This window comes from Phyllostomus hastatus, unplaced genomic scaffold (genome assembly GCF_019186645.2).
Source record: "Phyllostomus hastatus isolate PE091 unplaced genomic scaffold, TTU_PhHast_1.1 phas_scaffold_93, whole genome shotgun sequence".
Classification (NCBI taxonomy): domain Eukaryota; kingdom Metazoa; phylum Chordata; class Mammalia; order Chiroptera; family Phyllostomidae; genus Phyllostomus; species Phyllostomus hastatus.
Window position 1 is genome coordinate 17,011,422 of NW_025334042.1, and position 14,623 is coordinate 17,026,044.

Consider the following 14,623-nt stretch of genomic DNA (forward strand, 5'->3'; position numbering starts at 1 on the left):
ATAACAGCAATCCTGAGAAGTTAGGCAGACAAAGAATGTGGGGCCATGAATGGAATCAGTGGGAAGTAAGGAAAGTGAATACAGGGAAAAGAAAATTAGTAACTATTCCAGAAGGAGGCAACTGCTGGAAACATTCCTTGATTAACTCATTTCACAAACTTTTTGATCATCTATAAGGCAGACACTTGTTTTATGTAGGCAGTGGGGAAAGTGCCATGTGGGGAAATAATGACAAGAACTTTTCTATACAGGGCAAATGGGCTCAGAAAGGATCCAACATCATTCATATGGGTCACTTGTCTGGGTCCTGTCACCAGAGGAAAGTTCATGGTCCATCTCCTTTTGTTCTTTTCAGAGTTTACCTCTTCTTTTCAGAGCACCTCTTCTTTTCTCACCTTTTATTACTATAATTTTTTACCTTGAAACTCAAGATTTTTCAGCAATGAAAAATAAAACCGTGCTGACTGAGTTTATCCTGCTTGGTCTGACAGATGTCCCTGAACTCCAGGTGGTGGTTTTCACCTTTTTCTTCCTCACCTATTCACTCAGCATCATTGGAAACCTGACTATACTCATCCTCACCTTGCTGGACTCCCACCTTCAGACTCCCATGTACTTCTTTCTTCGGAACTTCTCCTTCTTAGAAATCTCCCTCACAAATACTTTCATTCCCAGGGTCCTGATCAGCATCACAACTGGAAACAAGAGTGTCAGCTTTGCTGGCTGCTTCACTCAGTACTTCTTTACCATATTCTTTGGGGCAACAGAGTTTTTTCTCCTGGCTGCCATGTCCTATGATCGCTATATAGCCATATGTAAACCCTTGCATTACAGGATCATCATGAGCAGCAGAGTCTGCACCCAGCTGGTTCTCTGCTCTTGGCTAGCAGGGTTAATGGTTATTATACCACCAATCACTCTGATGAGTCAGCAGGACTTTTGTGCATCCAACAGCCTTGATCATTATTACTGCGACTATGAGCCTCTTCGAGCACTCTCTTGTTCAGACACAACCCTCATAGAAAAAGTTGTCTATTTTGTGGCATCTGTGACCCTGGTAGTCACCCTGGTGCTAGTGATTCTCTCCTACATGTTCATCATCAGGACTATTCTGAAGCTCCCCTCTGCCCAGCAAAGGAAAAAAGCCTTTTCCACTTGTTCTTCCCACATGATTGTCATATCCCTCTCTTATGGAAGCTGCTTCTTCATTTATATTAAGCCCTCAACGAAAGAAGGGGACAAATTTAACAAGGGGGTAGCTCTGATCTTTACTTCAGTTGCACCTTTGTTGAATCCTTTCATTTATACCCTAAGGAACCAACAGGTGAAACAAGCCTTCAAGGATATGGTCAAAAAGCTTGTGAATCTTTAAAGAATATTAGAATTAAAGCCTTAATAGATGAATCCTTACTATGTACCAAGCTCTCTGCAAGTTACTAGGTATCCAATAAATAGTTAAACTCCAGGCCAGTGAGAGATACTTGAAAATAAATAAATTACAACCTTTTAAGTGTTCATATAAATAAATTCAATCTGAATTAAAGAGTCAGTATATGTTTTCAGAGGGGATGCTATTTACACAGCATCTTAACAAGTGTAATAAATCAAGCAAGCAAAATCAGAGAACAAGAAACTTGCATTGACAGTACATTGTTGGTAGGACCACAAAATTTCAGTCTAGGAGGATTGAATAAATGTTGTCATTAATTTCAATAAAATAAAAAGAAGTTGTGGAGATGATAGATTTGATTTTGAATTAGGCACCTGGATCTGCAACCAGATCTATGTATTTAGCAACCCTCACCATGGAGATGATAATTTATGTGGGAATAAAGGAAATCACAAGTAGAAGCAAGTAGAGATGAAGTTTAAATAGTAAACTCTAGGGATCCTCTCATATTTTTAAGAGCAGAAGAGATGATAAGAACGGCAATAGATCTATAAAATTCATGTCTCAAGAAGCATGGTTGGCAATGTAAGATACTACAGAGAGCAATTAATATGAAGAACAAAAGTCTGAGAATTAACAAAAGGGTATTGTTGATCTCACCCATTTTCAGCAAATGTGGAATTTAGGGTGGAGTAAGAAGAAGTCAGGCTGTTGTGAGATGCTTGTGGGTGACAGCTGAAAAGTTAGAAATGGTAAGATGGAATTTCAAGAGTGGAGAAATGAAAAGAAAAACAACCTCCAAGCTATGTTCTCCATGCTTCCTCATTACTAGTATATTACAGTAATGACTATACACTTAGAGTCTGTATTCACCTATAGTCTGTAAGATCCAGGAATGCAGGGATAATATCTTCTTGATCATAATTCTATCAATAATGTCAAACAATGGTAGGTGCTCAAAAATTAGTTGTTGAATGGATGAATAAATAATGGATGGGTAGATGGATGGATACACAAATAAGTGAGGGAGACCAGAATTGATTTTTTCTTTTTTAGTGAAGAACCTTGATCACTTGAGAATTTATATAACAAGAGCAATGAATTAGCAAGGCATGCCTCATATAGACTTTTTAGACTGCCTGGAAATTTTATGCTAGTTTACAAATAAGGAAACTGAAGCTTAAAGAGGTGAAATAGCTTATATAAGATAACACAGCTGAGTGCCTGAACTAGCACCAGAAATCAGAGTTCCACTGCTTAGCTGCTGAGCAATACAACCTTCTACCCATTCTAATTGGCTTTAAAGTTTACTTTCCTAAGTGTTTTTAAATATTTTAAAGTAGCCTTGTATTTCCACCTATTTCTCACTTTTTCCAAGCTCTGATTAGATGCCTTTATGACATGAATCTCTTTAGGAAGCTGAGAGCACACAAAATCCGATATTATTCCACCTATGGTTTTTAACTTCTCCTAAGAAGCTTCTGCTTTTTGTGCCCATATCTGTTCCAATGCATGTGTGTCTCTCATTCTTTTTCTCTTTAAGAGGAAGTAGAAAGACCCCCCCAAGAGCATAGGACCAGAGAAAGCAGTGTTTTCCCTCCACTTTCATCTCCTATAGCTTCCAAATAGGATTAAGTTATGAACAAGGAGGCTCACATCCACTACTAACTCACATATCCTTCTCTCTATTCTTCTTTCTGAGCTACAGAGCAGTGGCTTCAGTTCCCAGGCTTGAGGACAGGAATGACGGCATTATAGTATATAACACAGTGTCATGCCCGTAATAGGCACTCAATAAGTGTTCCATTAGTAAAAGAATAAATGAATGAGTGAGTGACGTCTTTATTACATAAAGTTTAAGTAATTTTCATAAGCTTTTCTATCATCTATTTGTTTTTTAAAGCACCAGCTCTTTCTTTTCTAGATGCTTTTAAGAATACTTTGGACCACATAATTATTTTATTGTAAAGACATACACAAATAACTCCTCTGTTAATGTTAACTTGTTTAAAATTATTCTAAAAAACATTTTTTCCTTTTCTCAGGGATATTCATAGGTAAATAAAGTAAAAATAGAACTGCATTTTCACAAAGGCAGTCTAAGCATGTTTTCAGAACTCTAAAAGACACACATACCTTTTATTAAAATGTTTTTCCCATCAATTTATCTTTTATATCTACAATCTACTATTAGGAATTAATTTATTTGATTTGAAGTCACTCTTCCTATTAAAACACAATTAAGAGAAGTGGCATACTGTTGTGCTATAATGGCAAACATCACCCAAATCCCAGTGGCTTAAATAACAAAAAGTTATGATTTCTCCTACTATGTGTCCAATGTGAGCCAGCAGCTAACTCAGCTCCATGTGATCTTCTCACATAATTTTATTATGCTGCCATCTCCACATGATGCTTCAAGGGTCACCACAACAGGAAATGCACACAACTAGAATGTCTGAAACCTGCAATTAAATACTCCACCCAAAACCCACTGACTAAAGTGAGTTAAGAACTACAGAGGATCCAAGAAGGGGGATTTTCTCACACACACGTAGAAGAAAAAGAAAACATGAGAACTTTTGTGCAAAAGTTTAGAACACTCTCTAAGGTAGAATATGTGACATTCTTTCCAAATAACAACAAAGTTGTAAACAGGATCATCTAAGGGAAATTGGCAGAGCAAATTACTGCAATGAAAGCTGTAGTAACAGTAAGGAGGACAACTACCCATGGTTTTTTTTTAATACAAATCTTACCATTTCACTGTTTTAAAAACCTTCTGATGGCTTCTCATTACTTAAATTCAAAATTCAGAAGAGCCAAAAAAAAAAACCAAAACAAGAATGAAATTTAGTGAAGAAAGCCTATGTAAATTAGGGGATACCATTTACAAAAACAATCTACACATTATTGGAGTCTCAAAAAGAAGAGAGAGGAGTGGGGAAAAAATCTTAAAAGTTAATGACTGAGAACTTCCCAAATCTGGAGAGAGCAGTGGACATTGAAATTCATTAATCTTAGAAGTTCCCCCAAAAATTCAACCAAAATTATTTTCTCCAATACACATTACATAAAATTGTAAAATCAATAACAAAGAAGGAAGTTTAAAAGCAACAACAGAAAAAAATCCTCACATACTAGGGAAACCCCATAAGACTCTCAGCATATTTCTAATCACAAACCTTGCAGACTCAGTGAGAGTGGAATGATGTATTCAAAGAGCCAAAAGAAAAAACTGCCCACCAGAATACTTTACATGGCAAGGTTGTGTTTCAGCAATGAAAGAGAAATAAATACCTTCCCACACAACAAACCAAAGCCAGGAAAGTTTATCACCACATGGCATGACTTGGAGGAAAGGCTAAAATCAAAGGATACTAATTAATCACATGAAAATATAAGAATATATAAAACACACTGGTAAATGTAAGCATATAGTAAAATTTGAACACTCTAATACTATAATACATTGGTGTGGTAATCACTGAAATCTAGCCTAAAGGTTAAAGGACTAGGTATTAAAAATAACTATAGCTACATTAATTTGTTAATGGTTAAACAATATAAAAAGAAATAAATTATATAAGTTCTGGGCAAGATGGCGGCATAGGCAGGCTTGCTTTCACCTCCATTCACAACCATAAGAAGAATTAAAACTAATCTTAAAAAAAAAATACCCAGAACTGCCAGAAAGTCTAACTGTATAGAATTCTGACAACCAAGGATTTAAAGAAGGCATATTCATCCAGACAGGTAAGAGGGACGGGAAAAGGGGAACTGGGATAGAGATGATGTGGTGTGGTGGCAGAAAGGCAGGTGGTGACCAGGCAGTAACAGTGGTGGCTGGCAGAATGGGAGTCCTATATTAGGGATACCAGGGCAGTGAGCCCCAGAACAGACTGCACAGCCCAGGGTTCCAATGCTGGGAAAATAAAGCCTCACAACTCCTGTCTATAAAAAACAGTCAGGGTTGGGGCAGCAGGAGAAACTACATGTCTCTCAGGAGAATCTGTTTGAAGGGCCTGCAGGTAAACCCACCCACTCTGGAAATCACCACCAGGGCAATAGCTAGATGGGCTCAACTCATGTAAGTGACCAGAAGCAGGGCAAGTGCCAAACAAGCCGCCAGTAGTTATGCAGCAGCATTGCTTCTTCTCTGACCCCTCCACCACATGCAAAGCCACAAAGCAGTGAAGCAGGCTGCACTTACCCTGCTGATTACCTAAGATTCTGTGCCATACAATGTAACAGGTGTGCTAAGATAGGGAATCAAAGCAGCTCTACCTAATACACAGAAACAAACACAAAGAGGCTGCCAAATTGAGGAGACAAAGAAATATGGCTCAAATGAAGGAACTGCACAAAAGTGAAAAATGAAAAAAACTCCAATAAAAGAACTATGAGAAATGGAGATAGCAAGCCTATCAGATGCAGAGTTTAAAACACTGCTGATAAGGATGCTTAGAGATCTCATTGGATATGGCAAAAGAAGAAGGGATGAAATGAAGGCTACACTAAGTGCAATAAAGAAAATCCACAGGGAACCAGTGGTAAAGGGAAAGAAGCCAGGGTTAAAATGATGAATTATAACACAAGGAAGAAATAAACATTCAACCAGAACAGAATGAAGAAATAAGAATTCAAAAAAATGAGGAGAGAATAAGATGACTCTAGGACATCTCCAAATGTACCAACATCTGAATCATAGAGATGCCAGGAAAGAAGAGGGAAGAGCAAAAAATTGAGAACTTATTTGAAAAAATAATGAAAGAAAACTTCCTGACTTCTAGTCAAGATGGTGGTATAGGCAGACATGGCTTGCCTCTTCACACAACCACATCAAAATTACAACTAAAACATAGAGCAATCATCACTCAGAGCCATCAGAAATCAAGTGGAATGGAAATGTGACAACTATGAATACAAGCTGAATGGAAGTCTGATTACTGTGAAGTTAAAGAAACCACATCCACCCAGACTGGTAGGAGGGGCACTGATGTGGAATAGGCTGGTCCAACACCCATGTGGATAAAAATTCAGGAGACACATCTTGGGAGCAAGGAGTCCCAGACCCATACCAAGCCCCCAAGCCCAGGATTCCAGCGCCAGAAATATAAGTCTCCACAACTTCTGTCTGGAAAAAAACAACAACAGTGGGGATTGAATTGGTGTAAGAAACTGCTGGAGCCCCAAGCACTTCCTCTTAAAGAACCCACACATGGACTCACCTACTCAGGCTCACTCCCTCTGAGCTCCAGCTCTGGGGTAGCAGCTTAAAAGGCACCAATGGTATACAGGGACAACATGAAGTGTCTCATATCAAGGCAAGCAGAGGCCATTGTCCCTTTGCTAAGCCCTCCTGCTACAGAGCCCATAAGGTGGTACCATATCTAAAACTCGATCAACCTGGCTAACACTGTTTGACCTGGTTCAGATACCCAGAGGCTCTTCCTCACCGAATTTACAGACCCAGCCAAACTGCATTTCCATAAGAATGGCTGATCTTGTCTCCTAAACCCTATCAAACAAGAAACAGCTAGCTTCAATGAGCCCTAGTAGCTAGCCAGATTAGATTCACAGTTTGGCTTCACCTGGGAATCCCCAAACCCAGCACAGGAAGCAGCCATCTCAGATTGCTTTACAGCTCAAGCAGGGTGCCCCAGACAAAACAAAGGTGGGGTCTCATGTTGATCTACACTACCCGATAACCCCAGGGCAAGCACACCCAATAGACAGCGACAGACCATATCTGAGCACCACGACCCTGCCCCTGTACAGCTGATCCTCCACAGACAATGGAGGATGGTGGTCAATGGTTGAAGCCAGTCCTTGTAGCTTACTGGACTCCCATTCATATGCCCATTCATATGCCAACAGCAACCAAGTCTCAACTAAAAGAGAAGAGTGTACTCAGCCCACACTAAGGGTGAACCTCGAGTACCCAGCCTGAGTGACAGGGGAGGCTGTGCCACTGGACCCCACAGGACACCTATGACATGAAGTCAAAGCAGCTCTACCTAATGCATAGAAAGAAACACAGGGAGGCTGCCAAAATGAGGAGACAAAGAAACGTGGCCCAAATGGAAGAGCAGATCAAAACTCCAGAAAAAGAGGTAAAATAAATGGAGATAAGTAATCTATCAGATGCAGAGTTCAAAACACTGTTTATAAGGATGGCCAAGGAACTTAGTGAGGACCTAAGAAGCATAAAAAAGAGCCAGTCAGAAATGAAGAATACACTTCATTGAAATGAAGAACAATTTACAGAAAAGTGGAGTGGATGAAGCTGAGAATCAAATCAATGATTTGGAACATAAGGAGTCAAAAAGCAACCACACAGAACAACAAGAAAAAAAAAATGAGGATAGTACATACAGCCTTTGGGACAATTTCATGAAACCCAGCATTCACATCATAGGAGTGCCAGAAAGAGAAGAGAAAGAGCAAGAAGATGGAAATCTATCTGAAAAAATAGTGAAAGGAAACTTCCATAATTTGGTGAAGGAAATAGACATGTAAGCCCAGGAAGCATAGATAGTCCAAAATAAGATGGATGCAAAGAGGCCCACTCCGAGACACATCATAACTTAAAGGCCAAAGCATAAAGATAAAGAGAGACCCCTGCCCTGAGTGGTGTGACTAAGTGGATTGAGTGCCAGCCTGTGGGCCAAAGGGTTGCTGGTTCCATCCCAGTCAAGGTATATGCCTGGGTTGCATGCCATGTCCCCAGTAAAGAGTGTGTGAGAAGCAACTACATATCAATGTTTTTCTCCTTCCCTTCCCCTCTCTCTAAAAAGAAATAAATAAAATCATTTTAAAAAGAGAGAGAGACTCTTAAAAGTAGCAAGAGAAAAGAAGTTAGCTACCAGATGGTTGCCAGATGGGAGCAGGGTAGGGGACAGTGGGTTAAGAGGTGAGGAGATTAAGAAATACAAATAGGTAGTTACAGAATAGCCATGGGGATGTAAAGTACAGTATAGAAAATGGAGTAGCAAAGAACTTATATGCACGACCCATGGACATGAACAATGGAGGGGGGATTGCTGGAGCAAGTAGGGGGTGCTAGATGGAAGGGAGCAAAGGGGAAAATTTTGGGACAAATGTAATAGCATCATCAATAAAATGTATTTTTAAATATTTTGTCAGATACAAGTACAAGTACACCCACTTTTTTCTGGATGATATTTGCTTGGAGTATCATTTTTCTACCCTTTCATGTTGAGTCTATATTTGTTCCTGCAGCTGAGATGTGTCCCCTGAATGCAGCGTGTGATTGGATTTGGTGTGTGATCCAACCTGCTACTCTATGCCTTTTAGTGGTGATTTCAGTTCATTTACATTTAGGGTGACAATTGATGCATGATGATTTCCTATGCCATCTTATCTTTTATTTCTTGTGTCTCTGTTATTTAATTTCCCTTGATTTCTGTCTGCTATTTTACTTTGGTGATTTTCTGTTATTTTTCTTCTTCTTTTAAGTATATTTTATTCATTCTCCTATTATAGTTTTCCCAATTTTCCCCCTTTATCTCCCCTCCACCCTGAACCCCCCAACCCTCCAGCATTCCCCCCACCCTTAGTTCATGTTCATGGGTCCTACATATAAGTTCTTTGAATTCTCTGTTTCCTATACCATTTTTTAACCTCTCCCCATCTATTTTATGACTACCGATTATGCTTCTTTTTCCCTGTACCTTTTCCCCCTATTCATCCCCTCCCCTTCCCACTGAAAACCCTCTATGTGATATTCATTTCTCTAATTCTGTTCCTGTTCTAGTTGTTTGCCTAGTTTTAGTTTTCACTGTTTTTCCTTATTTTTAGGTTCATTTGTTGAGAGTTGTGAGTCTGTTGTCATTTTACAGTTCATAGTTTTTATCTTCCTTTTCTTAGATAAGTCCCTTTAACATTTCCTATAATAAGGGCTTGGTGATGATGAACTCCTTTAACTTGACCTTATCTGGGAAGCACTCTATCTGCCCTTCTATTATAAATGAAATCTTTGCTGGATAGAGTATTCTTGGATGTAGGTCCTTGACTTTCATGACTTCAAATACTTCTTTCCAGCCCCTTCAAGCCTACAAGGTTTCTTTTGAGAAATCAGCTAACAGTCTTATGGGAACTCCTTTGTAGGTAACTGACTCCTTTTTCTCTTGCTGCTCTTAGGATTTTCTCTTTGTCTTTAATCTTGGGTTCCTTAATGATGATGTGCCTTGGTTTGTTCCTCTTTGGGTCCAACTTATTTGGGACTCTCTGGGCTTCCTGGACTTCCTGGAACTCTATTTCCTTCCCCAGATTGGGGAAGTTTTCCTTCATTATTTGTTCAAGTAAGTTTTCAATTTATTGCTGCTGTTCTTCTCCTTCTGGCACCCCTATAATTCAGATATTGGAATATTTCAAGTTGTCAAAGGGGTTCAAAGTCTCTTCATTTTTTTTAATTCTTGTTTCTTCATTCTGTTCTGGCTGGATGTTTCTTTCTTTGTTTTGTTCCAAATCGTTGCTTTGAGTTCTGGTTTCCTTCCTGTCCCTGTTGGTTCCCTGAATATTTTTTTTATTTCATTTTGGGTATCTTTCATTTGTTCTTTCATTTTTTTACTAAGTTGTATCAGTTCTGTAAGTATTTTGATTACCAGGGCTTTAAATTGCCCATCAGATAAGTTGGCTATCTCCTCATTGCTTAGCTCTCTTTCTGAGGTTTTGCTCTGTTCTTTCATTTGGGCCATATTTCTTTGTCTTGGTGCACCTGATAAGTTGTAAGAGGGTGGAGCCTTAGGTATTCCTCTGCATGGGGTAACCCTCCTTGCTCTGCTGCGGCACTGCCTGTGGGGAAAACGACAGTGGGGGAACAATGCAGCTCACCTGCTCGGCTCTAGTGCACTTTCCAATGAACACTTGTGTGAGACTGGGAGTTTCTCCCACCACAGCAACCACTGTAGTCCACAGTCAGCTCTGAGTCTCAGTTTCACCTTGAGCCAGACCTGCCTGCATGTCCCCCACCTTGCCAGGGGTTCTTGCTGAGAGTTTTCTTAAAATCATAAATGGATGTTGAATTTTGTCAAATGTTTTTTCTGTGTCTATTGAGATGATCATCTTATTTTTATCCTTGTTTTGGTATGGTGTGTCACATTAATTGAGTTGTGGATGTTAAACCATCCTTGCACCTCTGCAATAAATCTCACTTGATCTTGGTGTATAATCTTTTCAATGTATTGTTGAATTTGGTTTGCTAATATTTTGTTGAGAATTTTTGTATCTGTGTTCATCAGTGATATTGGCCTCTAATTTTCTTTATTTGTAGTGTCTTTTTCTGGTTGTACTGCCTAATTTTATAACACTCTTTTCATAGCCAGTTTCATTGACTTCTACCTAACAGATTACATGGAAAACAATAAGCCACTGATGAGAAGCCACAGAGCAGTAACAATGTTCATCCTAGTGGGACTTACACAGTAGCTAGAGCTTGAGATTTTGTTTTCAATTTTCCATTTTCACCTACATGTTGAGTATGTTTGGAAACCTGACCCTCAACTTCCTCACCTTGGTGGATTTTTCTTTAAACAGTTATGCATTTTTTCTTCAAATATTTTTCTTAGAAATATTATTTACAACTGATTGTGTTTCTAAATTTCTTTACAGTGTATCATCTAAAAATAAAACTAACAACCTCAGATCTGTTTCAGTGAAATATTTTTTGTTGTTGTTGCTCTTGTTGGAAGAACATATGTTATCTCCTGACCACCATGCTCTGTGATCACTGTGTGGCCATCTACAAATCCCCACATTACACCAGCATTACATAACAACAGAATCTATGGGATGCTCATCTTTTACCTTCAAATATCAGCATTGGTGGCTGGCCTCCAACTCTTAATGGTTCTCTGCTTCGTATTTGGGATTCTACAATCACTGGCCACTTTGTCTATGATGTCTCTTCAATCCTAAAAGCTCATTCTCTGACACATGGTTAGTACAGCTAATAGTTTTTTTGTGTGTGCTGTGTTAACCTTAATGATAATCAATTCAAAAATTTCCTCTATTCAGTAAAAATAAAAGGTCGTTTTATAACCATCCTTTTCACATGATTGCAGCCATTCCTGGAAGTTGCATAATTTCTATATCAAACTTTCAGCATGTTGTCATTATTATATCTTTTTCTCTCTAAGGACATTATCCCCATAGGTACTTGGTTTGGGATTTTTTTTTGACAAAGTAAATTATATTTTAAATTCATTAGAGACTTTTAAATCAGGGCCTCTGAGGACTTTTCAATTCAGTTGTTTTCTGCACACCTGCTGCAGCTGGAAGAAATAAACAGGGCTGTAAGTAAAAAAACCCTGTTTGTCCAGAGAAAATCAGAAAACCCAATTTTGCAGAGCTAGAAGGATTTTTCTATCTTCTTTCCAGCTACTCAGAATGCACAGGAATTTTTTCTAACTTTAAATTATGATGACATTTTTATAGATTCAGAAGCCACATGTATATATGTGGTGAGTATAAGTTCTTAGGGGCAGGCAGTTAGTATAACACTTAGGTCATTTGAGGTATAGCTTCCTGGTAAAACAATGAAGGATATCAAAGGTAAGTACTGGGGTGTTTTTAAGCCAGGTGTGTTTCTATAGGTAACTTATACAGAAAGTATTTGTGATAAAAAAACAAATTACTAGTTTCAATATTTGTTTATTTTTTTATATTTTATTGAGTCATTTATTTTTTTCTTTTTTTTATTGTTGTTCAATTACAGTCGTCCCCATTATCATCTCATTATTCTCCCCTGCCCTCCCACCCACACATCCTAGATTCAATCCTCCTCCTCCCAACCCCCCTGTTGTCTTTGCCCATGGGTCCTTTATACATGTTCCTTGGCCACCCCTTCCCCTTCTTTCCCTGCTACCCCCCTCCCCACTCTCCTCCAGTTACTGTCAGATTATTCTTTAATTCCATGTCTCTGGTTATACTTTGCTTGCTTGTTTGTTATGTTGTTTAGGTTCCACTTATAGGTGAGATCATATGGTATTTGTCTTTCACTACCTGGCTTATTTCACTTAGCATAATGCTCTCCAGTTCCAGCCATGCTGCTGTGAAGTGAAGGAGTTTCTTCTTTCTTTCTGCTGCATAGTATTCCATTGTGTCAATGTACCACAGTTTTTGATCCACTCATTCAATGATGAGTACTTAGGCTGTTTCCAGCACTTGGCTATCATAAATTGTGCTACTATGAGCATTGGGGTGCATAGGTTCTTTTGAATTAGTGTTTCAGGATTCTTATGGTATAATCCCAGCAGTGGAGTCACTGGTACAAAAGGCAGTTCCATTCTTAGTTTTTTGAGGAAATTCCACACTGTTTTCCACAGTGGCTGCACCAATCTGCATTCCTACCAACAGTGTACTAAGGTTCCCCTTTCTCCACAACCTCACCAGCTCTTGTTTTTTTTGTTTGTTTTTAAGTATTTTTTATTGATTATGCTATTGCAGTTTTTCCCCTTTATCCCCCCTCCACCCTGCCCTCCCAACCCTGCAGCATTCTCCCCTCCTTAGTTCATGTCAATGGGTTGTACATATCAGTTATTTGAGTCCTCTGTTTCCTATACCATTTTTACTTCTCCCCATCTATTTTATGCCTACTAATTATGCTTTTTTGTTCCCTGTACCTTCCCCCTCTATTCCTCCCTTCCCCTCCCCACTGAACTCCCTCCATGTGATGTCCATTTCTCTGATTCTGTTCCTGTTCTAGTTGTTTGCTTAGTTTTTGTTCTCATTGTATTTCTTTCCTTTAGGTTCATTTGTTGATAGTTGTGAGTCTGTTGTCATTTTACTGTTCATAGTTTTGATCTTCCTTTTCTTAGATAAGTCCCTTTAATGTTTCATATAATAAAGGCTTGGTGATGATGAACTCCTTTAATTTGACCTTATCTGGGAAGCACTCTGTCTACCCTTCTATTCTAAATGAAAGCTTTGCTGGATAGAGTATTCTTGGATGTAGGTCCTTGCCTTTCATGACTTCAAATACTTCTTTCCAGCCCCTTCTAGCCTATAAGATTTCCTTTGAGAAATCAGCTGACAGTCTTATGGGAACTCCTTTGTAGGTAACTTTTCCCTTTTCTCTTGCTGCTCTTAGGATTTTCTCTTTGTCTTTAATCTTGGGTTTCTTAATGATGATGTGCCTTAGTTTGTTTCTCTTTGGGTCCAACTTATTTGGGACTCTCTCGGCTTCCTTGGCTCCCTGGAATTCTATTTCCTTCAGTAGATTGGGGCAGCTTTCCTTCATTATTTGTCAAATAAGTTTTCAATTTATTGCTGCTGTTCTTCTCCTTCTGGCACCTCTATAATTCCGATATTGGAATGTTTCAGGTTGTTCCAGGGAATCCTCAGCCTCTCTTTCATTTTTTTGAATTTATGTTTCTTCATTCTGTTCTGGTTGGATGTTTCTTTCTTTGTTTTGTTCCAAAATGTTGCTTTGAATCATGGCTTCCTTCCTGTCACTGTTGGTTCCCTGAATATTTTCCTTTATTTTATTTTGGGTATCTCATTTGTTCTTTCATTTTTCAACTAAATTCAATCAGTTCTGTAAGCATTTTGATTATCAGGGCTTTCAATTGTCCATCAGATATGCTGGCTCTCTTCTATCACTTCGTTCTGTGGTTTTGCTCTGTTCTTTCATTTGGGCCATATATTTTTGTCTTGCTGCAGCTCATCCAGTACTTGTTGTTTGTTGAGTTGTTTTTGATAGCTACTCTGGCCAGTGTGATGTGGTATCTCATTGTGGTTTTTATTTGCATCTCTCTGATGGCTAATGCTGCTAAGCTTCCTTTCATATGTGTCTGGGCCCTCTGTATGTCCTCTTTGGAGAAACATCTGTTCAGGTCCTTTGTTCATTTTTTAATTGGATTGTTTATCTCCCTGGTGTGGAGTCATATGAGTTCTTTACATATTTTGGAGATCAAACTCTTGTCTCAGGTATCATTGGCAAATATATTTCCTCTTATGGTTCATTCCCTTTTCATTTTGCTGGGGTTTTTTTTAGCCATGCAGAAACTTTTTAATTTGATGAAGTCCAATTTGTTTATTCTTTCCTTTATGGCCTTGCTCTAGAGGATATATTGGTGAAAATATTACTGTGTGGGATATCTGAAGTTTTCCTGCCTATGTTCACTTCTAGGACTTTTATGGTGTTGTGTCTTAAAGTCTTTATCCATTTTGAGTTAATTTTGGTGTATGGGGTAAGTTGGTAGTCTA

General features: G+C 38.7%; 1 protein-coding gene across 2 annotated transcripts; it reads left to right on the forward strand.

The window, feature by feature from the left end:
- The first annotated feature begins 442 nt into the window (after positions 1–442).
- On the forward strand, positions 443–7,868 carry LOC123812843 (olfactory receptor 2AP1). 2 transcript variants are annotated; one of them, XM_045829728.1, is made up of 2 exons: positions 443–1,348; positions 7,836–7,868. In XM_045829728.1, the coding sequence occupies exons 1-2, from the start codon at positions 443–445 to the stop codon at positions 7,866–7,868; spliced, it is 939 nt and encodes a 312-aa protein (XP_045685684.1). The 2 variants fall into 2 exon arrangements, with proteins under 2 accessions (XP_045685684.1, XP_045685685.1); XM_045829729.1 differs by lacking the exon at positions 7,836–7,868 and having other exon boundaries at positions 443–1,372.
- The last annotated feature ends 6,755 nt before the right edge of the window (positions 7,869–14,623 follow it).